Source organism: Epargyreus clarus, unplaced genomic scaffold, assembly GCF_041222505.1.
Source record: "Epargyreus clarus isolate Ecla_fem2 unplaced genomic scaffold, WU_Ecla_fem_2.2 ptg000029l, whole genome shotgun sequence".
Taxonomy (NCBI): domain Eukaryota; kingdom Metazoa; phylum Arthropoda; class Insecta; order Lepidoptera; family Hesperiidae; genus Epargyreus; species Epargyreus clarus.
The window spans coordinates 691,122-718,759 of record NW_027332235.1 but is presented as its reverse complement, the minus strand read 5'-3'; the positions used below and the strand labels follow the sequence as shown (position 1 = coordinate 718,759).

The 27,638-nt window shown below is 35.6% G+C and overlaps 3 protein-coding genes and 1 long non-coding RNA gene across 4 annotated transcripts in view; 2 read left to right on the top strand and 2 right to left on the bottom strand.

Moving 5' to 3' along the window:
* Window positions 1-76: 76 nt before the first annotated feature.
* Window positions 77-16,027, bottom strand: aif (apoptosis-inducing factor). Its single transcript, XM_073089263.1, has 16 exons — window positions 15,780-16,027; window positions 15,174-15,388; window positions 9,236-9,379; window positions 8,348-8,408; window positions 7,719-7,855; window positions 7,304-7,431; window positions 6,106-6,293; window positions 5,515-5,700; window positions 3,647-3,799; window positions 3,288-3,370; window positions 2,947-3,072; window positions 2,230-2,406; window positions 1,748-1,863; window positions 1,181-1,304; window positions 498-622; window positions 77-246 (listed from the first exon to the last, which is right to left on the bottom strand). The coding sequence occupies exons 1-16, from the start codon at window positions 15,877-15,879 to the stop codon at window positions 231-233; spliced, it is 2,079 nt and encodes a 692-aa protein (XP_072945364.1). The 5' UTR covers window positions 15,880-16,027; the 3' UTR covers window positions 77-230.
* Window positions 10,305-12,695, top strand: LOC140754288 (uncharacterized). Its single transcript, XR_012103638.1, has 2 exons — window positions 10,305-10,684; window positions 11,169-12,695. It is a non-coding gene; the product is annotated as an uncharacterized LOC140754288 (long non-coding RNA).
* Window positions 16,028-16,426: 399 nt separating the features above from the next.
* On the bottom strand, window positions 16,427-26,180 carry LOC140754218 (E3 ubiquitin ligase Rnf121). Its single transcript, XM_073089169.1, has 8 exons — window positions 25,964-26,180; window positions 25,336-25,370; window positions 23,646-23,787; window positions 23,138-23,292; window positions 22,433-22,661; window positions 21,905-22,007; window positions 20,961-21,093; window positions 16,427-20,497 (listed from the first exon to the last, which is right to left on the bottom strand). Exons 1-8 carry the CDS (start codon window positions 25,994-25,996, stop codon window positions 20,377-20,379), a joined length of 951 nt encoding a protein of 316 aa, XP_072945270.1. The 5' UTR covers window positions 25,997-26,180; the 3' UTR covers window positions 16,427-20,376.
* A 274-nt stretch (window positions 26,181-26,454) lies between these two features.
* The window catches only part of crm (cramped chromatin regulator), a 40,515-nt gene continuing 39,331 nt past the window's right edge, over window positions 26,455-27,638 (top strand). The window contains exons 1-2 of the mRNA XM_073089588.1: window positions 26,455-26,570; window positions 27,522-27,619. Coding sequence (XP_072945689.1) covers window positions 26,558-26,570; window positions 27,522-27,619 — 111 coding nt within the window. The 5' untranslated portion in view covers window positions 26,455-26,557. The remainder of the gene's footprint in view (window positions 26,571-27,521; window positions 27,620-27,638) is intronic.

Sequence of the window (27,638 nt, the reverse complement as noted above, 5' to 3'; positions counted from 1 at the left end):
ATAGTACCTAACTCAAAATTATTCTGGAAGTCTAGCACAACATGCAATCTATTTTAAGTACAAATTAAACAAATAAAATCGTCCAGGTCACTTTATTTCAATATTTATCTATACAAATTTCCCGTTCACATAGTCTCATAACAAATTAATTTTCACTGACGCTGACTGGAAAACAACCTTCAGAACTCGGTAATTTTCATTATGTTCTATTTACTTGTACCACATTATTTTCAGAATACCCGCCAACTGTAAAGAGAAAAATTAAATTAGAAATTGTATTTACTTTTTAATATGTTTATCTCTACATTACCTAAAAATGCGTAATTATTATAAAACAATTACATACCCATGCGAGCATTCAATATTGCATAAAATACACACACATACATATTTATACTGCGCATGATCATGGTGTTCTTACTTGTGCCCACTGTTCACACCTGAATAGGCTCGTTCTACACTTAATCACTCTGAGGTAACCATTCAATCGCACTCACTTCCTGATACAAGGTCCTGGTTCCTTCAGCTCCTCCTCCGACTTGTACACGCACAGCGTCTCCGGGAAGCCCAGCAGCCCGGCCAGCATGTTAATGTCCTTGTATGTCGGCTTCGCGCGAAGCATCTGCATATCAAACTCACATACATTACACATTAAACGTTTTTCAACTATAGTAGAAACCCGATTAACCGGACAATAAATACGTCGTACGGCATCCGGATAATCGAAAATCCATTAAATCGAGTTTCTCCTGCAGTTGACAAAGTCGACAACTGTTAATTAGGTATAGTCCGCACGAAACTGTTAGTCCGCTCTGAATATAGAAACGAGTCGCGTCGAATAGCAAATTGTAGATATTAGCGGGACGAAGACAGCGGGGGCCCCTTCTCGGCACTCTCCCCGCTCTCGCCCACGGGTACATAGCGCAGTTAGTACGTCCTTACGTTGCTACGGAATATATGCTTGTAATTATGCGCAACAACTTCAGAGCGGACTAGCAGTTTGGCGCGGACTATAATTAGGGATAAAAAAGACTTAATATATTCGTTTCTCACGATGGGACAGACTAATTACCTGATGGAAAGTCCCCCGTAGACATTTGCAACACCAGAAGAGCCTCCAATGCATCTCACCTATCTTTTTGCACCTATTTTAATAAATTTAATGAGATGTGACGGTAACCTCAGTGACGGCCATCTTCCTGTCGTCGACAGGTGGAATATTCCAGAACACCATCCCGACGATGGTCTCGTCACGCAGGTAGAACAGGATGCCGCGCTTGTAACGGTTTTGGTACTCCTCTGACCTGGAACATCGAAGAGACATTATGTACTCGAATACTGTACCATTTATTTTATACTATTGATTAATCCGCCAAAACCTAACTCATGGATGTGGCTCTTGGAGTGCATATAAACTCCCTTATATCTGTTTCTGAGTCAATTTCAAAATATGTGAAGGCTCATAACATTGATTGCATACTAAATTTAGCCCCACACATAATTTTAAAAATAATGAAAAGAAAAAAATAGTTTCTTTAATAAATATATTAAAGTATGTCATTGCCACAACTGAGGCGAGTCCAATCTCATATAATAAAATCCGTCTAGCCGTTTGAGTTATAGGGTGCGCCAAAGAATGAGACATACATACATTCGAACAACGTTACCGACCACAGTCGGGTAAACCGCGTCAGTGGTGCATGATGGTCAAATTGTAAGATCATAAACTGTGGTGGTGTTCACTAACTTCTTGTAGCAGGGCCTGTCCCCGGCGCCGGCGTCGCCCTGCGGCTGGGTGGTGTCGTCGCTGCAGGGCTTGAAGATGCCCACCGTCGGCATGCAGGCGCCCACCTCGCCCACCGCCTGGGGATACATTTTCATATAATAGAAGCAGCGGCTTCAAAGCGGTGTGGCCCCGTAGAAAATCTCATTTATATTAATAGGTTTAGATGTAACTGAATTTTGCATTGAAGATTGCAGACAGAAGCTTTTGCTTGAAAGTTCAGTAAGACTTTAAGACGGAACGTTTTGTCATCCGTGTCTTCGGATGTCTTCGTCGGTGATGTTAATTTAAAAATATTTGAACATCATCAATCTTTACTCGAGCTTAAATAACACTACTCTGTACTCAAATCTATAGTTCCTACATAATACATCTTCACTGAAACTAAAATAGCACCACCCTAGATCCTGTTATTTGATATCAGAAATCATTCTCATATACCGTACCTCCATCTCCAACGCAGTGCCGAGCCTCAGCCAGAAGTGCGGCTCGACGTTGCAGGGCGTCCAGTAGCCGGTCATGTTGGCGCCGGCGATGGTGCCCTGGTCCACCGCCACCGAGTGGTGCTCCACGCGCAGCCGCGTGTCCTTCCACTGCGAGTAGAAGCTGGCTGCGTCGCCCGCCTGTACACAACGTTAGCGTATAAACGTAGACTCCGTCCGCGACTACTGGTCCGCTCTGAATATAGGAACGAGTCGCATCGCAATAACAAATTTTAGATATCAGCGAGACGAAGACAGGGCGAGACCCCCCGGCACCCTCCGCTGCCTCCTCTCGCCCGCGGGTACGTAGCGCAGTTAGTGTGCCCTTACGTTGCTACGGAGTATATGATTGTAGTTGTGTTCGACTCGCGAATCCTTCTCGTTTTGAGTAGGCTTGACTCAGCCGAAGGTGCAATGTTAAGGCGAATATAGGTTCTAGGAAAAATAAATAATGCGACCTCCAAGATGAAATGGATGAAACTGGGCTCCAATTGATGAAATCTGGCCCCTAAAAATCATAAAAGAACTTAAATAAATTTAGATTCTGGGGGTGGAGATCTTTCTTTTCTTCCGAAAAAGAGAAAAATACTTCACATAATTTAATGAAAGACAACATAACCCACATCTTAAGGTTAAAACCACAACCGTTTTAAACAGTCTATTCTCAATTTGTTCACTAACCACATAAAGATGTGTCCTCGCTTCCAACTCCGTGTTGACCTTGAAGCCACCATTCACCGGGTCTTGCTCCAAGAACGAAGGCTCTGCCAGTTCCATCCGTGGCTCATTACCCACTGCCACAAACACCTGAAACCACACATTTTAGAAATCCTTACATATATAAATCCTCATAGTAGATCCTCTACTTCCTCTTCTTTCAAAGTCAGTAAAAACTGATCGAGATTGATTTGATCTGGCCTGACTATCTAAATGTCTAATAGTTTTACAAAAAATACATAGCTTTAAAAGATCCTTATAGTCGTTAGAATATATCAATAACATTTTTCCAAAACAAAACTAACATAATCCGTAATAAGGGACGTGCCATCCGACAGCGTAAGCTCCAACCGACCGTCCGGTGTTTCAAAAGCGTCGTACACTTGAGCTGGAAATATTATAATCAATCTTGATTACAGATTTTATTATAACTAATAAAATGGTAAAGAGGTTCCGATCAACCAGAAGCTTAGGCAAGAAAAAAATCAGAAGGACATTTTTCGACGAAAATTTTCAGAGATTGTTTATTTAAAAATTGTCTTGGTTTTTTGTATTATTTCAACGGTAGCTAAGAACAAACGGCTATCTACAAAATCACTACTTGTAGATTTGATAATGCAGGGAGTTTATCGTTCATTCGATAGTCAGTGACGTATGGACTAACTCTTCGGCATGACGGTGACCCCCTCGCACTTGATCTTCTCGGCGGCCCACTCGCCCAGGTACTCCGGCAGCACGCCCGCCATGATGCCGCGGTCCTTCAGCAACTGCACGAACTGGATCGGCTCCTCGTCGTCGGGCCGCTCCATCAGCTGATCTGAACAACAAACATTAGCAATGTTTATGTTCAAAACAAATTAATTTCAAATAGTAAAGATGAGGTGCAGGTGAATAGACGTGATAGCCTAGTGGTTAAGAATCTCGACCTCTCGATCGAGGGGTCCGAGGTTCAAATCCTAGGCCAACCTCTGATTTTTCAAAGTTATGTGCGTATTATAAATTAATTATCACTTGCTAAACAGTGAAAGTAAATATCGTGAGGAAACCTACATCAGGGTTGTTGCTGATGCAGGTTTTTGCTAGATCAGCGGATGCTGATGCTGATGCTGATTTTTTCAGATTAATATCAGCTGATGCTGATATTTAAAAATACTAAATATAAATATATTTTATACTGAGGTATTTGTACGTCCTTTACGAGAATAGTCTTTTTTAACCGACTTCACAAAATGAGGAGGTTTCTCAATTCGACCGTATATATGTTTTTTATGTTTGTTCGCGGATAACTTCGTCGTTTATGAACCGAACTGGATGATTTTTGTATTGTTGGAAAAAAGATATTTCCAAAGTGGTTCCATTATAAGGAAATCAGGGTCTGATGATGGTTTACCAGAAAAATCGAGGGGAACTTTCAAAAATCGTAAGGGCGACTAGTGTAAGATTTTTAGTATATCATCACTAAAGAGGTGAAAAAAATAAATTAAAAAATACAATCGACTTTCATGTCACTACAAAGCAAAAATCAACTGAAACAAATTTTGGCTCATATGGAACACGCTGTTTATGCCGTTATCCAACGAAATATATTTAGCACCGACTTCAGAACTATGTACCAAACCAACATCCACTTTAGCTACCCTCCACTCTGCAGTGACACAGAAATCGGCATTTATTTGTTATTTTTTTTACAAATACTACACTGTGCCGTATCTTTGTTTAATAACGAAATATTTGTTCATATTTCACTTTTCACTGGATGTGGCATTATGAATTGAATACATAATTCTGTTATTGATTGATTGAACTATGATCGAAAGTCATTGATGTCTGACCAAATTACGTTGTCAATACAATCGAATGATTGTTTGATGAGGGAATAAGTTACAACTTGTGTTTATAAACCGTCTGTGATTGGCTAAAACTCCACGTGATTTAAGTTCGGTCCCGCCTTCAACGAACACGTTACAACTTCAATATCAGCATAAAAAATCAGCGTTTTTTGTTGCGGATGCGGATGCTGATGCTGATATTTAAAATAAAGCTGATAATCAGCGGATGCTGATGCTGATATTCGCAACAACCCTGACCTACATACCCGAGAGATTCATAAAAAAATCTCAAATGCACGTGAAGTCTACCAATACGGTACGTCCGAAGCAGTGATGTAATAGGTCAAAGTCGGTAAAAAAAAATATCTAGTTTCTCAAACTGACCCTCTGCTAGGTAAAGACAAATCCACCACAAATTTCTATAAAATCCAAGGACGTCCATACATCCATATATAGCAACCAGCTTAGTTCAGAACTCCTCCTCCTCCTGAGATATTCCCTGAGCGCTATGACATGGGGCTTCAAGAAAGGTGCAAAAAGGACTCTCCTACAAAGCCTGTGATGCATTTGCCAATGCACTCCTCTGATGTTGCAAATATCTATAGGCGAAGGTGACTTCTGACTATCAGGTAGCCCGTTTGCCCTATCGTTAGGTATAGCTACATATAAAAAAAATTGCCAAAAATCCAATATCATCACTCACTCATCTTCCCCAAGTGCCAGGCCAGCTCGCAGCCAAGGGTGCCTCCGCCGATGATCACCACGTGCTTAGCCTTCTTCACCTTCCGATACGCGATCTCCAGATCCCTGATGGTGCGCAACGAGCATACCTTGTCCCGAACACCTTTTGGTGCTGACTTGAACACCATCAGCTTCTTTGGTTTTGAACCTGAATATCAAAAATTTATGGGGCTATTAGTTGGTTTGTTTTAATAAATTAATTGTAGTTTTTTTTTTAATTTTAAATTAATAATAACAATAGTTAGTTCTGTATAATCATGTTTTGGCAAACCAAAAAATGTTCAATAAGCCTATATTATTATGGCCAAGAGTTTGTAATCAATCGACATTTTAAAATGTGAAGAGCTTGTAAATTTATTTTCCAACATTATTTTCTTAATTGACTCTTCCATGTTTTGAACAAAGCGATTTATTTTTTATAAAAAATGTTGTAAGTACAACTTTATATAGATATCTCACCGCGTGACAAAGGCAGCGCTCTATAAATACTATAGTAAGCAATTATGGTTGATAGTTATTACGATGTGAAACAAATGCTTAGTTCCCAACTAACCAGGAGCCAGCAAGCATCTCTCGTAGTAGATAGGCTGTTCGCCACACATGGTCTTCACCCAGACGACGTGGTCGTCCGCGTCCACCCGCAGCACGCACCAGCCCGTGGCGATCGACATCGCCGGCCCGGTCTTCTTGCGGTAGAACTTGATCGGGTCCATGTATTTGTTGCAATCGGCGTAATACATCCTAAAAATAAATCATGGCAGTCGCTACTGGATTGGAACATTGAAATCAGCTCAATAATTTTAGTTTAAAAACTAAAAACGACGCTAAAATCGCACAAGGATCGTTAATCCTGATTCCTGACGAACCTGATGAGGTGAATGGAATAAAATTATTTAAATCGTGTATTGTCATCGATTCTTGATACTTGTTTAAAGTTTTAAATTAATCGGACCGTTCAAAGTAGGTAAAAATCGAGTTCAAAGATGTGAAAGTTAGGTACATACATACATACAGGTCAAGCTAATAAAAGCATGGTAATAAAAATCTGAAAAGGACTATCTGGAAAAATCTATGTCTGGAAATGACAATGTCATTATAAAACAGTGTATAATATCAATGCGTAGATTAGTATATAAATGGTAAAAGACAAGAATGTTGAATATTATCTAATTTGAAAATATAAAAATCAGATTTTTTGTGTTTTTTGTAATTTCCTAAGTGCATTACTTCCCAGAATTTAATTCTTGTAAGCTGCACTATCCGATGGTGGATGCGATTTTTTTCCAAAATGAACATTCAGATTTTCTGTCTGAAAAATACATTTTTAAAAATCGAATACTGCAGTTTTAGTTTTTATCGTAACTCTTTTCATGCATTTCTCGCTATTTCTATCATAGATTAGTAAAGATTACTCACTCCTAACAAAAAAAGGTAACCAGTTTTGAGAATTGAAATAGTTGCGTAAAAAAGTTTTACCACGTCTCCGTGCTAAACCGTCCCTAAAATATTTTAAATAATTATTTATTTATAATGTAAATTTCGCAGTATTAGTTATTTATTCGTAAATTTCTCTAAAAATGTTTTTATTTGTCAAGAATGCAAAAAAATAACTTACGATAAAGCCGTTTGTGGCTTCATTTAATTTCAAGGCGGCGAAGTATCTTTACTAATCTATGATTTCCCTATATAATAATTAATCTGTGTACAACTAGCTATATAAAAAATGATACGATTAACTTCTTGGTACTTACGTATGTCTCTTCCCGTCTTCGATATAATTTAACGTTTTGAGATCAGGCGGCTCCGGGTTCCACCACATGTGTTTGGACATCGGTGGCCTGTCGTACGGTAGACAATCCTCTTTCGATATGAAGAACACCTTGAGTAGCAAAAAAACTCCTTTGAATCATTGAGACATCAAGTTTGACTATCTTTATCTATGGAGATCTAATACATACAATACATGACATGATTAATCAATTATGGACAAGATAACGATAACTATGATATTTTCTTCAAATTTGCATACGATAAAAGTGGCGGTACTTACAATGCACGTCACAGGCGTCCATGATAAGGTATCGCTTCGCGACACGACGTCGCAACGTCTCACCAAGACACATCATATTTCATACATTTGGATGCTACATAGAATACTTATATCACCTTAGCAGTCTTGTCGTGTTCCATAATAGAATTATAAGCGGCCCAGCCGGCCGCGCCCCCGCCAATGATGAGGTACTGCACACACGCCGGCAAGTCCTTGCAGTGGTAGGGACGCTTTATCTTGCGCCGTGGACGCCCTACACGAAATGTTATTGTCTCTGTTATAAAAGTGTATTTTTAGTTTAAAACAACCAGAGAAGCACAATGTTTTTATAGTGTAGTATGAACCAATGTCTGTCCCTGCATTAGACTGAAAATGATTACATTATTGTATTACTGGAATTATTTCCAGCTTTTAAAAGGCAAACAAACTTAAATACCACTAACACGTGTTTGGTTCACTAAATGTGGAAATAATATGAGCACTTGCTGAAACAGATAATATGTATTATTATACGTTGTTTGAACAGGTATTACTAAACTGCATCTGTAAAAAATATTCTTTCACTTTGTGATTAGGTAACGCTAGATATGTAAGTATGCAGTTGCCTTATACCGCTGTATCGGAGTCTGAAAACTATAGTTACTAGATACTACAATCCGAATATTGTACAGGCTCATTAAAGATGAGATATACTGTACTACAACACCTACTCCAGTCTATATGAATGAAAAAGAAAGAGACTTACATATCGGTATGCTTTCACCAAGTTTGTCTTTTGCCTCTTTCCAAATGTAATACTGGTATATCTGCAATATTTATGCATTTTATTACCTCGTTATTAAAATATTTCGAAAGGTATTATGACCAGTGTGGTTCCACTGAGGAAGCACCACCCTCACTATTTCCAGCGTGAAGCTGTTCTAACGTTTAGATAGAAGTGTGTGGTTGCAGACTGACTTACGATACGACTATCTTAGTTCTCAGTATCTTTTATCGGCTTCAATTAGAACCCATATTATATGTATGTGGATTTGATTACAGATGGCCATGGGTGGCAGAGACCACTTACCATCAGGTTGGCTGCAAACTCATTTGCTACAGGTCTAAAGACAGGGACAAATTAAACTTCTATATGTCAATGAGTATTTAGGTGTAGAGAGGAGTCCTGCTAGATAAGCATGGATTGGTAGACTTCATACACATTTGAGAACATCTAAGAACATAGTGGATGATAGGTCTCTTCCCAAAGTTTTTGACCAAAAGTCTCTTTAAGATCTCCATCTTCCTTCTGCCTGTAGGTGATGGTGTATTTTGCAATGGTTTTGATCTTGTATGGCATCAGCTATGTGTCACGAGATATTGACGACCCGCGTGGTGGAGCGGTCACCATGCCGGTCTGACGCGCAGAGGGTCCCGGGTTCGATTCCCAGACAAACTGATATCTAAATGGTGAATTTAGATTTGTTTCTGGGTCTGGGTGTTTGTGTATTTGTCTATATGTGTGTGCATGGCACCCACGACACATGGAATCCTAGTGTGGGGCTGTGAGTGTTGAAAGCGTTTAACGTTTAACGTTCACCGTCGAATCTACGACTATATTTCAACCGGTCGTAAATGAATAACGTAGACTTACTAGGCCCATTATGCTAAAGAACGAAGCCAGACTCCAGACATAAATCCAGGGGAATGGTTTCGGCGGCGGCGGCGGGCACGGCGGCGGGGGCGGCGCCGGCTGCACCGAGCACGGCCCTTTCAGCTTCGCGCACTCCAGCGCGGGCTGCAAGAGGGCTAGTGGTTGAGTAGTAGATATAGTCTGTGGCTTGTGTATAATCTATGGTGGCTTGTCAGTTTTAATTGGGAATTACACATGGTGTCAGGTGAAAAAACTGGTAAAAATGGACAATCAAGTGCCTAAATTACAAACGGGCGGCGATATTGCCGAGAATTGGGCCCTATTTATTCAGCAATTTCAAATTTATTTAATTGCTAACGAGTTGGAAAATAAAACGGAAAAAGTAAAAGTGGCCATGCTCCTAAACGCTGCAGGTCCAGAAGCGCTGCGAATATACAATTCATTTAAATTAAACGACTCGGGGAAGCAGGTTACAACGACAGAAAGGACTTTCCAGAATGTCGTCGAACTTTTTGAAAAATATTTTGCGCCGCAGAAAAATATTGTATTCAGTCGTTACCAGTTCTTCAAAAGGGTGCAAGAAGATGGTGAATGTTTTGACTCATTTCAAACAAGCATTAAACTCTTAGCCTGTAAATGCGAGTTTGGAGAACAATTGAATTCGTTAATACGGGATCGCATTGTCATTGGAGTGAAAGACGTAGTGTTGCAGGAGAAATTGCTTGCCCTGGGGGATTTAAGTTTAGAAAAAGCAATACAGATTGGCAGAGCATTTGAACAAAATAAGAAAGAAAAAGAAATTATGCAAAGTGATAGCGTGAGTAATAGTCTTTTTCTTGTAAAAAATGACAAAGAAAAGAGACTTAAGAAAAGCAGATTTGAGTGTTATAAATGTGGCAAATTCCATGGTATTAATGAATGCCAAGCTTATGGAAAGACTTGTTATAAATGTGGAAAGCTCAATCATTTTAAAAACATGTGTGCTAAAAATAATGCAAGGAAATGGAAAGAAGACAGTAGAAATGTTCAGGAGGTAGAAACTAGCATGATGAGTGATAATGTTGCTTGCGAATAGAACAGATCCAAATGAAAAATAAAAGAGAAGATTGGATACATGAGGTGTATATTGAAGAAATTGGGAATATTAAATTTAAACTTGATTCAGGAGCAGATATTAATGTGCTGCCCTATCATCTTTATCAGAAATTAAACCCAAGAAAAATAAGATTAAAGAAAAATAAACAGAAGGTTACTACTTATGGAGGTTTTGTCATCGTACCAGTCGGAGTAATTAGTATTAAATGCAAACCAATGGGAAGAAATGATACAATAATAGAATTTACAGTTGTAAAAGGTGACACAACACCAATTCTGGGTAGGGACACTTCAGTGTTCAGTTGTCTCTAATTAAAAGAGTTTACCAAGTTTCTAATAACTTAACAGAGGGTGGTAAGTTTTTAGAACAATATAAAGATGCTTTTACAGGTTTAGGCAAATTACCGTTTGAATATAAAATAAGATTGTCAGAAAAAGCAGTTCCTATTGTAAAACCAGTACGTAGGGTCCCTGAAATTTTAAAGCCTAGATTGAAAGAGACATTAAATAACTTAGAAGCTCAGGAAATTATATCTAAAGTAACAGAACCTACAGAGTGGGTTAATGATTTAATTATTGTTGAAAAACCAAATGGATCTTTACGTTTATGTTTATGTCCTTTAGAATTAAACAAGTATGTTATGAGAGAACATTTTAATATTCCTACAATAGAAGATTTAACTGCAAATCTCTCTGGCATGAAATATTTTACAGTTATTGATATGAAAGACGGGTTTCATCAAATAGTATTGGAGGATAGCTCTACTTTTTTGTGTACATTTAATACACCATTTGGTAGGTATAAATTTAATAGGTTACCTTTTGGCCTTTGTTCCAGCCCGGAAATATTCCAAAGAGAAAACACTAAAATATTTGGAGATATTAAAGGAGTCCAAGTTTACTATGATGACATAATTATAGCTACAAAAACCAAAGAGGAACATGATGTAGTTCTTAAAACGGTTATGGAACGTGCACTTAAATATGGTGTTAAGTTTAATCCTACTAAACTTCAATATAAAATTCCTAAAGTATGTTATTTAGGGTTTGTTTTTTCAGAATTAGGGATTCAAGCAGATAAAAAACAAGTTGATTCAATATTAAATGTGGATAAACCAGAAAACAAGAAATCTTTACAAAAGTTTCTAGGTATGATTACTTTCTTGCACAAATTTATTCCTAATCTATCTAATGTGGCTGCGCCACTGAGAAAGTTGCTTAAGAAAGATACTAAATGGAGCTGGAATATAGAACAACAAAATGCATTTAATCTATTAAAAAAATTAGTAAGTGAAGCTCCAACACTCAGTTATTTTGATTTAAATAAAGAAATTATTGTTCAAACTGATGCTAGTAAAGACGGCTTAGGAGGGTGTTTAATGCAGGAAGGTAGACCTATTGCTTTTGTCTCAAGAAGTTTGACATCTGCTGAACAAAATTATAGTATGGTAGAAAAAGAACTGTTAGGGGTCTGTTTTGCTATTTCTAAATTTCATCAGTTTATTTATGGGCATAAATTTAAAGTACAGACAGATCATAAGCCATTAGTGCACATTATTATTAAAGAAATTCATAAATCAACTAATAGGATTCAACGTATGTTACTTAAATTACTGAAATATACATTTACAATTGAATATGTTCCAGGGAAATTTATGTTTATATCAGATTATTTGTCAAGAAATTATTTGAAAGATAAAATATATGATGATCCAGACATGTCGGATATTGTTCATACTATTACATTAGAAGAGTACTTGCCAATAAGTAAAGTTAAACTAAGAATGTTTCAAGATGAAACCACAAAAGATCCTATGTTATCAAAAGTTCTTAACTTTGTTAGTAAAGGTTGGAAAAATTATTGTAAAACAGATCATGAACTGCATCAGTTTTATAAAATAAAAGACCAGTTGTTAATAAAAGATAATATAATATTTTATAATGACAAAGTAGTTGTACCCAGGAGTATGTATACTGACATGCTTAAACAAATTCATGGTAATGCTCATTTAGGAATTGATAAATGTAAAAAACGTGCGAGAAATTTACTATATTGGCCTAAAATGTCAACAATGATTGAGATGTATGTTAAATCATGTAAACTTTGTGAAAAATATCAATCCAGTAACCGTAAGGAAACTATTATACAACATAAAATACCTGAATTGCCTTATATGAAACTAGGAATGGATATTGCTGAGTATGGTGGAAAATCTTACTTAATTGTAGTAGATTATTTTTCAAAATGGTTTGACATAATTGCTATTGAGAACAAGTCAGTTGAGATAATAATAACAAAGTTAAAACAATTATTTTCTGTTCATGGAATTCCTAGTCAAATAATATGCGATAATAGTCCGTTTAATTGTGTTTTATTGGTTAAATTTTGTAAAGAGAGAAATATTGATTTAATTCATTCATCTCCATATTATCCCAAGTCTAATGGATTAGCAGAAAAAGCGGTGGGAATAGCAAAGCATATGATAAAAAAATGTGATTCAGAACAGGAATTGTATGAAGCCTTGCTTGAATATAGAGTATCACCAGTTGCGGGAACTGATTATTCACCATCAGAAATGTTGATGGGACGTTTATTAAGATCAAAATTACCTGCAGTAAAAAAGCAGCTACAGCCTAAAGTAATTATTTGTGATGCGTTTAAACAGCAAATGAATAGGAATAATAAAGTAAAAAAGTATTATAATGTAAATGCTTCTTTTAAAAGAGACTTTAAAAAAGGGGATAAGATTGTTGTAAGAAATCCAATTAATAAAACTTGGGAGCCAGGTGTGATTATAGATAAAACTGACAATCCTAGGTCATACAGAGTTGTCAGTAGTAAAGGTAAAATTTTAATTAGAAATTCTCTGCATATAAAACATTCTAAGTCTGATTCACATTGTGTAGATTTTAGTTCTATTCCAGATGTGTCTGATGTTATAAGAGAAACTGTAGAAATAAATAGAAATATTGTAAGACCAGAAGAATGTAATGATGATAATGTTACTGAAGAATTGCCAGATGCTCGATCACCATTGCAACATTCATTTTCATCGTTACATAATTCTAAGTCACCAGGTTTCAAAAATGAAAATAACATTAGTACTTCCAAATATGGAAGAGTCATAAGAAAACCGTCATACTTAGTTGATTATTGTGATTAAATTTATTCATGTTAAAGAGGGAGATGAGTAGTAGATATAGTCTGTGGCTTGTGTATAATCTATGGTGGCTTGTCAGTTTTAATTGGGAATTACACAGTGGTCACGTAGGGAATTCTGACATTACGTAGAATATTACAGCCCTTTTTTTAAATTTAATAGCCCCCCTTAGATTCTCCACAAAAATTACCTAATAAGCATGAATCAAACTTACATAAAGTGTGGCCTATCTAGAATGGTAGAATTTTTCATCTAGCTCAATTATATATTCTACATATGCACAGATCAAGATCGTATCAAGAGGCCATCCCGGATGGTCCATCCCTTATATTTTGCTTGGATATCAGGTGCTCCTCTAATCTATATGAAATTTAAATTCTTCAACATAAATATGTTCATTTTAATCCGAAAATGAATGTCAGAAATTAAAATCATAATACTCAACAGCTCATATACTTAAACACTTAAAACGCCTAAAATTGTGTTATAATAAAATCAGTCAGAAAAATATATGAAGTAGCGGTTTTAAGATGCTTAAAAGAAATTAAAGCAATAGATGATAGTATTTTTTATATTATTTTACTAATTAAACCGTAAACAATATAATTTCAGATACTTATTTACCATGTCATTATGAAAACTTTGTGAAACAATTATTGCAATTTTATAGGAACGCCTAAACAATGTTCAATTAGCAAATTTTCTATATTTTCACTTTTTAATCGGAGCCCGTATTATGTAATTTGTTTGTCAATCTTTTCCGCAGCCTGAATGGCTCCAGCCATCTCTTCCTCCTCCTTCTCAGCTTGTGCCATCAGTGTCACTCTGTCGAGGGGTTTCCAAGGCTCGTGGAAGGCATATTTATATTTAGATTTCCCATGGTAACCGAGGCGGGGGAACACGCCCCCCTCGGCCGCAGGCGGCAGCCCCCTCTTTGTCTTGTCCTTCCAGTAGTCCGGATGGACGATCGGCGAGTCGTGGAACAGATCTTGCAAGTTAGTGTTCGCGCCGAAATTAAACTCTGGGTTCTTAATCGGCTCCCTACCATCTTCGGTTGGCACTTCCTGTCAAAGAACATTACGTATATAGGGCGCTTTACATGTACAGATTTTAGTGCGTTGGACGAAATCTTCGCTTCCCGCGTGTCTTAACATTTATCTCATTTCCCAAATCGATTTCACGGGTCTCAACCTTTTATTAAAAGTGGTACAAGTTTAGAATCAATTCTATACCGATTTACCAATCATCGACATTTCGCCTTCCCCCTTCTTGCCTTTGCCGAAACCGAAATAACTTTTGAGACTGGCGAAGAAACCCTCGCTCTGCGGTTCCTCCTCCTGCGCCGCTTCGGGCGCGGCGTGCTCGGGGGCGGGCGCGCTCCGGGCGGCGGGCTGCGCGCCGGCCGCCGCCGCGCCGGGCTCCTGCTTGCCCGGCTGCTCGGCGGTGAGCACCACTCCCATCCGCTGATGAAGAAAGCACAAGCTGGATTTCATTAGATACTAATTTCCATGGCATACGGGCTCCGATTTCGTCTAACGCACCATCAAAAGTATAATATTTCGTTTGAAAAAAGAAACCAGAATGTTTCATATTCGGCTGGTGATTGGCCATTTCGGAGAAACAATCTTTATATCTCTTGTATCCCCGACATGGCCAAAAATACAAAAGCAAATAAAACATACCTTCGCATTGCTCGCTGGGATGGGCGGGACCACCACATCGGGGACCTTGATCCTGTAGGGATCGTAGTTGGGCGGCTGGGGGTCCTGCGGGCACTCGCAGCGCCACATGGGCGGCGGCGGGGGGTCGGTCTTCGGCCACGGCTCTATCTTCTTCCCTTCAGTCTGAGGGGTATCCGGACAACAGTCCTTGTCTTTCGCATAATTTCTCGCATTTCCTTCAAAAATATTTTATAATAAATGCTAGGAATTCAGGGGAGAAACCAGAATGGAAGAGACATACTTATCTGAGATGTTCCAACTTAGTCCTCAAGGGTAACAAGTATAGCAACGCATCTGGGGCCGACCAGGTAGGATTTTATATAGGGTTGCTTACGGATGTCCATAGGTGGTAGTGGTAGTAAGTACATACTCGTACTTACCATCAGGTGGATTGCATCTTGCACTATTTCTATATTATACTTAAATAAAATATTATAATAGGTAAAAGCGACATAGAGTATGGGGATGTAACACGTCCAGTGAACATAGGGACTGTGAAAATAGGTTATTTATAAGTGCGTATTTTATACTATTCGCGGAAATGAAAGAGACCAAATGAACACTCACCAAAGCCAAAAACGATGTGTCCTATATTACTGTTCCCGATAGAGACTACTCCATTCATATGTAGGAATTGGTTGCAACGGCGTAACGGAGTGGTCAGCATTTTCAACACAATTTACAATACAAATTTTGAAGAAACACTATTATTTTGTCAAATATGTTTTATGATGGACATTATTTTTGATGGACCCTGAAGTTTGTTTTTCGGTTTGAAATAAAATTGATGACGCACATTTGAAAATAGAATGAGTAATTTGTATTTTTTTCTTTAAATTATTCTCTAAATAATTCTTATTTGCAAAGAGTATTTACTTTCAACTTAACCCGACATTACTGTACATAAGATTTCAAACTACTTTTGGTTTAACTTTTATGGTTTCACATTCATTCTGCTACAATTTTTAAGTAACTTATTTTAATATTTTCGCCACCAAAGCTCAATTTTTAAAAGCAGTTGTAAGTTATTTTATTACCGGCCAAAAAACACAAAAAAAAACTTTCGGCTGACCAAAATTAATATTATTGTCTGTTATGTCTAGAAAAATCCTATTCACATGTGTGTATAGTTCTCTTAATATTTTGTTAAAATATTTTTTAGTTTTAGTTACAGCTGAGGTAGGTATTTTTGAGCCAATACAATTCAAAACAAATTTTAATAAAATGTAATATATATTTTTACTAGATTCAAATTAATAAAACACACAGATTATTCAACATTTGATCCACATCTTAGGTGATTCTTAAGTATCTAGGAAGATAAAATAATAAATAACATATTGGTAATACAAAATGCCTATAATTCGATTTAATCCTTACAGAACACGTCCACAAAGTTAGAACAAACAATACTGGTACTATTAATAAGATTTTCTACTATGCCTGCTATACACGCTACGGTACCGGAGAGGTCTACTTGTTCAGGCATGCCTGCGCAGGTACACCGGACTATGTGTGGTAATAGACCTGTGCAGTTGTTCGAACCTATGCAGGCCACCGTCGCAAGATCAAAAATCAATTATTTCGTGTGACGCCGTAAGGCACGTCATCGTCTTCAGTCGATACCATCTCTATAGGACTGAACACCGGAACGTCCTCATACACGCTACCGACGTGCGGTTGTCTTATACAGGCAAACCTGCGCAGGTAAACTGTCCGATAGACCGTAGTACGTATGGATTACATTATACAGACACAGAACACAATATTGGGAGATGACTTTAGTTATTATTAGTAGATGCAGTTTGGTTAAAAAAAATCCAATGTGGCGATGTTTCTATGTCTCTCGCTCGTGTGAGTAAGGAGTGAGCGAAGGAGATAAAAAATCCTGCATTTTTCATTAAAATATATATTGAACTAAGTTATAATGAAAATTGAAAGTGCTATTATAATTCAATAATCCCAACAAACACTGAATTACGCACAACGTGCGTTACAGTCTATTTACAGTAAAAGGCAGTAATAATGGAATAATGAATGAAGAATAAACCACGTCAATGTGTAAGTCATATGGATATCACCAGTAATAATTAGAGGACTTAAAGAAGCAAGTCAACATAAATTTTCTAAAAACAATTACTATTATTATTTAAACGTAATTTACACAAGAAAGAGAACTCTATGTTTTTTCATTAGATTTTACTTCGTGTTTCCAAGGCTGGATTTTAAGGTAGACTAAATAGATATTTTTCGTGGACTAAATAGATAGTTTTAGCATGGATAAATTGGGTAACATGGATTATCCCGCGAAAGCTCACGAGTTACATTCGGCTTTCGTTAATTCTTATGATTGTTTGGTAAAGAAAGAAGCTGAGCTGGTGTTAGAACAAAGTTCACTGGGTTTTACATAAATTACTACAGGAAGAACACTTTACTTTTTTATTGAACTAAGTATTATCTTTTATCTACCTAAAAATATTCTGATTTTTATATTTCTAGAAATTAATACAGTCTAAGAATCTTAAATTATGTAAACATTTTTTACGCATCATAAAAGACAATTAGGTTAAAATAATTATTTCACTATAAATATAGACTTTACACAATTAGAAGAAATATTATTGCGGCAATTAAGGCATTCACAATTTAGAATTTTTATTTCTTTACATCCAATAAAAATATATTAAACAAATGTTTAACAATATAAACAAAACAAAATTTTTAACTAATCAATTATAACAAACATTTGATCAAACTATCAACAAAAAAAGACTAACGATACTAGAGTTCGCGTCAAACTGCTAGTCCGCTCCGAATATAGAAACGAGTAGCGTCGCAATAGCAAATTGTAGATATTAGCGAGACGAAGACAGTAGCTGCGTTAGTGTGCCCTTACGTTGCTACGGAGTATATGCTTGTAGTTGTGTGCGACCGCGTTGGCTCTCTGACGGACACCTGCGCGCATTAACTTCAGAGCGGACTTGAAGTTTGGTGCGGACAATACCAAGCTGGGTCGGCCCTAGGGAGTTGCGAGCGGTGCGACTGCACCGGGCGCCAGCATACAATGGGCGCCGAAAACACCCAAGCGTCACGGTTTAACAAACAGTGTAGGCTTTTAATTGAACGGCTACTTAAGCTGCAAAATACATGTTTGTCTCGATACGACATTTAATTTGTAATGGTATATTTTTGTGTTTTAGGGGACGCCACCATGAGATGTCGCACCACTTAAAACGTTTGCTAGGGCCGCTACTGCTACCAAGGTACCAACCCCATTATAATCTCGGATATAGTATTCTTAAAATATAGATAAAATTAGTAATCAAGGAACTAAATCTCTAGCAAAAGTGCAAACACGAATATTTTACTTATGAAAATATCAGTCACTTGTACTTAGCTCTCGATCACAATCACCGTATCTATAATCGTTAAATGAAATAAAAACATATTTATAATTATATAACTAGATTCCATAAAGATTGGTTTCCAAAATGGCAGCTTTGCAATTTGGACATAAAACTTTTATCAGATGGAATGATCTTGGCTGGAAAGAGGTCGTATTCCGACAGTCTCAGTATGGAGTTTTTAACGTATACGAGATGTTAAGGAAACTTTGATAGCGCGTTTCAGAATACTTGTAACGCCATCTCCTGGCGAGTTAGCGAAAATCTCCATAGTATGTTTGTTATAGGAACGAACGAAGCAAAACGAAATACCACTATTTTGGATTGCAATCTTTATTGTAACAAAAATTATATGTATATTGTACCTTTTTACCAATGTACAAATGGGGTGGGTATCTATAATATTGTGAATAGATGGCGCCACTCTCCAGCTGCTTGTATGAACCTACTGTGGTGATAAGTGGCGCCTCTGGTGGCAATAACTGACATTATTAACGACTATTCGACTATAAATCCGTTACGCTTATATTTAAAGAATATGCCATAGTTTATTTACACGATTACTCTGCACAATTTTGTACACTTACACTCATTATTAAAAATCAATCTATCCAATGTTTCGCGTACCAAAGATCAAAATCTGAAAACCACAAATAGTCACATTTAAATATTTGGTAAGCAAAATTATATAGATCTATTATCAATAACGGGCAGCAGTGACAGTAATAGTAATGTTATTAAATCTCAATAAATGCTGCAACTATTATAGTCTTAATTATTTCAGAGTTTTTAACAAGATAGAGATTCTATGAGCATACAATTTAGTTGGTGTTATATAAAAATCGATCGTATCTATATATCTGTTATATGAATTAAAATATATTATTATGTACACATACTACACACTTTTAATTTAATCACCCTGAATCCGATGAATCAGCGGAATTAAGGTGAAAATGGTGACAAAGGCGAAATACTAACTGTATTTTTTAAAAAATGTCTGTAAGTTTCTCATCATAACTTTTTAAGTGACACCAACCGCCGGTGCAATAATACATGGTGTGTGATTCCTTTTTAAAAATAAATTCACTCGTAACTTTTTTAAGAATTTTTCGCTATTCCTTATACTTACGGATTTAGGCATCCAAATACTCTGGAAAACATCACCCTGTATATTAAAAAAATAGGCATTGATATAATACAACGTACAAATAAACGTTGAGTCGTAGAAAGTAGAACAATATTAAAATAGTAATAAATTATAAACCGGAATACTCGAGCAAAGTAATAATACTATTTTTTATACGAACCCCAATGAAATATAGTTATGGCCCGTGGAAATAGGATCCTTATTTACGTTTTTATATATCTTTAGCTTATTTATTTCATATAAACGTGGGAAGGACGACTAGTTAAATAATATTTCAACTTATTTACGAACGAAAGTAAAGTACATAATCATATGTGAAGCTCATCAAAAAAATTGCGTATCTTAAGATCATAATGCATTGCTAAAATAAATATTAAAAATATTTCCTTTCCATAACGCCTGCTTTTCTTGTACAAACCACACTAACACCACATCACTCGACACTACAAGTCTATTCTATCGAATTAAAAACTTAAGCATACATACGAAAAAATAACATTATAAATATACAGATTACTTTTGCATCGTCCAAAGTCATTCATTTTCAATACACGACACACTAGATGGAGAATATACCATTCTGCTTTTAGTGGGTCTTCCGAGTCAAGTGCTATTCGAGGCCGAAGAGCCAGTTGATGCCCTGCACAAAGAAGAGAATCAGCGGCTGCCAGGCTACGAGCCAGCGGATCCAGTCCAGCAGTTGCCCGTACATGATGTGCGGCCGGTCCCAGCTGTACCGCACGGTTAAGGCAAGTAAAAAAATAATTCAAAATTCTTTTTTCGTTTTGAGACTTTGTTTTTGGAGTTGAATAAAGCGTTATTTTCTATAAATCTCAGTTTTCCAAGATTTTGTACACAAATACGGAAAATAAATACATTTTCATTAAAAATGTATTCATAAGCATCGAATAACATCTGGAAAGTCGATAAAAAAACCTTTAGATTTTGAATCAAAAATATATAAGGTGCAAGATTTTTAAAAATTACAAATTCGATAATACTTTGCGAATAAATATCAGATACTCTTCAAGTCCTTTTTCGCATATGTAAAAATCCAATTTATTTTATTAAAAATATGTTTTCATACATAAGGTATCTTGCAATCAACAATATAATCATCGACAAACTCTTTGACGTATTAATTTTGTTAGAATAGCGAAAAAATGAGTTATTTGTGTATAGTGCAAAGGATACGGGTTGGTGAACATCCGCTTGAGGTCCACCTTCTCCTTGCAGTAGGGGCAGGTTTGCTTCTTGCCCACGATGCACCAGCCGCGGATGCAGAACTCGTGGAACACGTGGCCGCACGTCAGCTTGTACGTGTTCTCTGGAACACCACACATACAAACGTTAACGTACAAACGTAAAGCCCGCTCCACATTCTCGAAAACCCGATTCGCATCGGCTCCACATTCTCGTTTCTCGTGCTTTTCTCGCGTTCTCGCGAGAATGTGGAGCGGGCTTAACGTGTGATGCGAATGAATGAAAACACACTGAATGAATGGTAAGTAAAAAGGATGGATATAGAATTATAGAAAATTAGAGTTATACGGACGGAGTATAGACACGGCGATGCAAAGAGAAATTAATATAAATTTATAATGTAAAATGAAAATATAAGTTTATATTTACATAATTTTATGTTTACGATAATTTTATTTTGAAATAAAATACCAGATTTTTCATAAATGTCTGTGTTATGAATCAATCTGTTGCGCTGCTGCATCTTGGTTTAACATAGTAATAGACTACCATATTGACTTAAAATTACATTACCGTTCATTTACGCGTTCATTATTGAATTAATTTCTCAGGACGACCTCAGGAGGTAGTCTCGGAGCGCTATGACACGGGGCTCTACAAAATACATGCAAAAACAGCTCTCTCCTCCAAACTCCGGTTGCGATCCTTTGGAGATCCCGGAGCCGTTTACGCAGGCTTTAATGCGGTAAGAGTCCCGCATAACCCTGTGTCGCTCTCACGGCACCGGGTACCTTTTGAAGGATTCCCCCTCGTAATCATAAAAAAAACGTTCTAGTACTTAAAAAATCTTCAGATTCATATCTGCACCCAACACATAAATAACATATATTCGAGAATGGTCATCAATACTTAACCAAGCGACAAATCCGGTATACCTATGACACCCTCGACGTTGACGTCGACTAGCAGCTGGTTGCCGCACACCGCGCACACGTTGCTCTCCAGCTGCCGCGTCGGTATACCCTCCTTCGTGTAATACTGAAAACAATCATCATTATCGTTGCGTATATTATTGTGTCAGAATACTTGAATTACATTGTAGAGATGATAGAACTCTTAATTCAGATATGACGGCAACCACAAGATATACGATTTTCTTTTAAATCAATACAAACAGTAATGCAATATATAATCATGTTGTATTATTACAATTACTAAAATAAAAGTATTAAAGAATGGTATAGTCTTTAGTCTACAAGAGAACCGTACTACAGATAATATAAATCTTATAACACCATAAGCTTTTCTTCCATATATCTTAACAAATCAATTAAAAGTGAGTTTAAATAAGGGTTGCTTTAGTTAGATTTTTTATTTCTGTTTTGTATACACGCAATGTTACATATATAATATCTGGCACATGCAATTGTCTTACAAAAACAATGTATACAACATTTCCTCACCCCGATAGACGCAGCCATCTTATCAGCACAGTATTCTGCAACATCTCTCCCCAGGACGCCAAAGTACAGTCCGTAGAATAGGAACATGAGGGCAAAATCCATCCAGGCTTGAGGACGGTGGCCGAAGATCAGGTTGCAGCCGAGGAAGGTCAGCATCATCACGATGTAGCCGACCACTCCCACCGCGCAACTCACCTTGTATATGAGCAGGAACCATTTGTATACCAGTCTGGAAATTAAATATATTTGGAAATAAGCTTTATTACATTAAGTTTTATTACAGAAAGTCTCAATAGAAACTATTTAATACATGAACATAGCACATCAATGTAAAAATTAAAAAAATATCCTGTACAACTAACTTGTACAGACATGGAGAGACCTATTATGGGTTCACACTTTGTAAAGGCTATTCATTACTATTAGCGATTCAAATATTGCCCAATTTTGTAATAAAGCAAATTATTATACATAAAAAGTAAATGTAATACATATTATATACATACATACATATACAAATTATTATACATAAAGTAATTTTTAGATATGAAATAGAAATACAAGATAAAATAGAATTTTATAAAATAATACCTCTGAATGACCTCTGTTTTAGAAGCTACATAAGCCTTGTCTGTTTCATACACATGCTGTGAACATCTGTTTTACAGTCAATATTGTCATAAAATAAATTAAAGTATTGTTTACCTAGGCGTCGTAACGGCCATAGGTTTGGTCGTAGATTTCCGTATCACCAAGCCAGTGGTAATCGTGAACACACTCCACACGAAGATGAACCGCCACCAGTGGTTCCTGATGCTCATTATTAACGGAATCGACCACATCGATATCATTGTAAACAACTGAAAATATAAAATTAATATTTGAAATAGCACCTTGCCTTAACTTAAAACTTATACATGAAATATTTCTACAAAAATAATAAACATGTGTAGTAAAAGTTACGTGATGTTAAGTAGTGTCTAAAGAATAAAAATGCTTTCTGTAATTAGCTGTAAATGTGTAGCTCTGACGACAACTAATGTCATGCCTTATGAAATTGTTTCTCTTTTACCCTTCAACCCAGAAACAGCAGCAATAATACCACTTTATAAAGCAGACATAAATAAATATTTCACAGGAAATTTAAGTCCTTGTGTCCAGCAGTGGTCTCCTACGGATTTATTTACAGATGGAGATAGTTAATAATACTTACCGCATAGGACCTGTAGTGTCGTTGTTTCCACGCAACGACAATTATTTGCACCACAATGAGTGTAAAGATGAGTATCAATATCATTGTTGTGTGCATCGTCTCATGCCCCTTATGCATGTCATGAAGCTTTTGGTGGTCATATCTATAAAATCAATTGATAATAAAGCTTATATTATTAAATTGCAGTAGCAATCAAGCAGTCCATCTTAAGGTAAGTGACATCTACTGCCAAAACTAAACCCAGATAATATTAATGTTCTACCAGAAGGCAGCTAAAATGTGTCGATACCCCTGAGGACTACGTTGGAAGGCCTGAAATATGTCTGTTGGATAACATTTTCATTATTAGGTAGAAACAGGTGTGATGGTGGTTCCTCTAGATTTGGCCCATAAAGGGTTCCAACCCCTTCAATTACAACAGGTTAAAGAGATTGCGGCTTAAAGAAATTGCATATTTATACTGCATTGTTCATTATAACACAATTTATATTTGCAACTAAGCAAATTGAAGAAACTCAAAAAATATAACATCAGACATTGTTAAAAAAAATATGAAGAAACTTTTCACAGTAAAATGATTATTACAAAGTTTCATTCACTTCATTATATATGGCCTTGATTAAAACATTAAATACTATCCACATTAGCCGACTCATATAAAACTCAATTAACAATATTATATTTTAGTCATATCCATTTAATTAGTATCACAAAGTATTAGCATATCAAGTATGACAGAAAATATCACTCAGTTAACAGTAACGTTGAAAATAATAAAAATAATGCCATTATACTGCAGATATGAAAAATACGAGAAAATGGCAATTAAAAGTGTATTCAGTTAAAAGAAAACAGTATCATGCTAAATTGCAAAGTAAATAGAATTTCTAAGAAAGCCATGAAACTTTTTTTTGGTGTCAAGAAAAGTTTTTTGATTTTTTTGTCTCTACAAAAGTAAAGTTTGTTGTTGCAATATCTGTAATAGCTGCAATGTCTGGAGAGCTTTGTTTAAATTAATTATAACTACACAAAGCCTACTTATCTACTACTCCTATCAGCTCAAACTGTAAGAGCTTACTAGTCACTGAAAAGTACCACTATTTATCTTATGGTTCCACCATCACATCAGCTCCAAAACATCAAATCATAAAAATTTTCATGTCCAGTGTTTTAAACTCCATGTACGAAATATCATTCCCATACAACAATTTTTCTTTTCACCATTTTTTATTGTGAGCAGTCCATATTCAGTAATATTTTATTTATACAACAATTAAGGTTAAAATAGACTTCCAAGGTTCGATTACATTGTTAGTTAGTTACAAATTAAACCAATAACTTTTATTACAAAGTGTGTAATAATAAACCATATAAAATTAAAAAATCCTCGACCCTGTAAACTAAAAAATAGCAGATTAAAAAAGCTAAAAAGATTTTCTTTTATTATTTATTATATCTTATAAAAACACAGACTCACCTTTCAAAGAAGAAATTAAAATTAAATCCATTAAAGAGCTACAAACCCAAATACAGACAAATAGGATAGATACACACTTTCAACTTATAACACCCCTCTTTTTACATAGGGGTACATTTATTTTAAGGGATACATTTTCAGGGATACATTATTTTAACATTATTATTTAGTTTAACTTATAAATTTTATTCTTATGCTTATTGTGAGTCTCACCTCAATTTTTCTTCATGAGTCAACTCTTCATATGTCTGAAAATAAAAAAAAAACATTAGTTGTTTTTCCAATTGGAATCAATTTTATTGCCAATCAACATTTCCAAACTTATATATACATATATTGTACAAACAAATGTTTGAAGAACATGCTGCTAAAATATGCTAAACATTTGTTAAGAAAATTGAAATTAAGATGAAATCTTTGAAACTTCTTATTCTTTTTGTACTAGTAATTTTATTAGCGTGATTATTAGAATATAATAAATATTATAGATATAATGGCTTTGAAAATACGCCTGAATATATTTTCGTTTTGGCGTTAATTCTTAATTTATTAAGAGTTCCTTTGAAACTTGATAAGATACGAATACTACAGTCATTAGTCATGCAAATAATAAATACTTTACTTTCATGGCAGTAGGTTTTCATATTATAAATAAGAAAAGTTAGATATTAAAATAATTAGGTACCTACACTAAGTACGTTAGATCTTCTAATTGTCTTAAGTAAACAAAAAACTCATTTGTCAAGGTAATTAAGGTAAAAGTGTTTCCTAATATTTTAACGATTAATAAAACTAATTGATCATAAAAATAATCATACGACGAAAAAATTGGATTCGTCACCTTGTTAGGATCGACCGGCATGTGGAGATCCATGATTATGTGCTTGTAGCGAAACACGGTTGCACCAAAAATTGTACTTGTGAACTCACTTCCCTGACACTTTTATTTACATAATTCAATTATGCACAGTTTAATAATTTTCTGTCTTATCATAAACTGCTCACGCGAACCGCCGAAGATGCCGTTGCCATATTTTGTCAAATTGACAGTAAAGATAAGATTAGTTAGACAGTGACAGTTCATCGAAATAGCGAATAATAAAATCATAGATAATAATTATAATAATAATTTGGTTTATCGTCCGTAATTTCATAATTTTATGTTTTTTTTTTGAAGTTTTCGACTATATGACCGATTGTTTTTAAAGAAGCTATTTTTTTTGTAATGTTAATTGAGAACTAAATAATACATATTATATGCTTTTCCCATAATAAATAGTACATAATCTGTGTATTAAAATGTCACTATTTACTAAGATCTGTCAAAAATGGTTTTTGTAAATAAAGGAATGTTGATCCATAATTATTATATTTCATTTATTTATTCGTAATATTTTTGGTGTGTGTTGTACGTTGTTTATTTAGATTTTACTTAATGCCGAACAAAGGTAAGGAATGTGCAAATTCTCATAAATTACTGTAATAGCGGGATAGTTTCTAATACAACGTAGTGTGTCATCTATCGATATGAATTGGCTTAAATGGTCAAAAATTCTATCGTGATTTACGTGAGTATTGAATGAAGTAAAGCTCAAACTCTCTCAAAGTTTAAGTTTAGTTGTTAGAGTCCAGTGGTTCAATTTCGCTACAATGCATGTCAGTTTTTTCCCCAAACTAAAGATTTCCCAAGATATTGCGTTTAAACTTCTCTCTAGACTCTGCAACTTGTAGTATACTTGTCACATCTAAAGATCCAACACTTAACAAATACACAACCAACAAATATTTAACATTTACCAATTATTATTGTTGAAAAGACAGCTTGAAAGATGTATGAATATTACTTGTCAAAATTAAGTATAACATATATAGTTTATTATTTTTTATACACCAATTATTATCCATTATAAGTATGTCTTTAATAGATCTACATTTTATTATTATTGTTGCTATAAGTTGATGTTTTCATAAACATAATTTTTCACTTCTATCAAGGCAAACTTTCCAAGTGAAATCATATTATAATATGTAACATGCTATACTAAAATGAGCACAATTCATCCTGGCCCTTCATAGTTACTTTGCCTTAATGGCTATTACTTTGTCTATTGACACTAATATGTAGGGTTCTATAACCTGTAAAATCACTCAGGCCCTATTAAATATCTCAGAAGCCTTGTGACTCTTATTTCTCACAGTCAGAAGGTCACAGCATAGTTCTCTGAGACTGAGACATGAAACATACACAGAGATACATACAAATACTAATTATATTAATAATATTTTTGATTGTCAATATATCTTCTTAATTCATATAAGTAATAAGGTGGACTACATGATCCATAGCTATTTATACTAGATTAAAAAATATGGTTGAAGTGATCATAATTTTGTTGCAGAGGTCAGACAAACTTCAGAGACAAAATCATTAAGCTCAACACAGCATGGCACATCAAATAAGACTGTCAATGTAGTTCCTAAAGCCACCATGAGCAAGGTAAGTTTGTATTTCTCTA

Excerpts from the sequence above, each read along its gene's own strand:
- aif (XM_073089263.1), bottom strand. The coding sequence starts at position 15,879 with ATGCTGACCACTCCGTTACGCCGTTGCAACCAATTCCTACATATGAAT. Across the intron at positions 3,371-3,646 it reads GGTCACCGTCATGCCGAAGA|CTCAAGTGTACGACGCTTTT; the intron begins GTTAGTCCATAC and ends TAATATTTCCAG. Across the intron at positions 1,864-2,229 it reads GCACTGCGTTGGAGATGGAG|GCGGTGGGCGAGGTGGGCGC; the intron begins GTACGGTATATG and ends ATGTATCCCCAG.
- LOC140754218 (XM_073089169.1), bottom strand. The coding sequence starts at position 25,996 with ATGGATCTCCACATGCCGGTCGATCCTAACAAG. Across the intron at positions 25,371-25,963 it reads TGCCGGTCGATCCTAACAAG|ACATATGAAGAGTTGACTCA; the intron begins GTGACGAATCCA and ends TTTTATTTTCAG. Across the intron at positions 22,662-23,137 it reads ATGGCCGTTACGACGCCTAG|ACTGGTATACAAATGGTTCC; the intron begins GTAAACAATACT and ends TTTAATTTCCAG.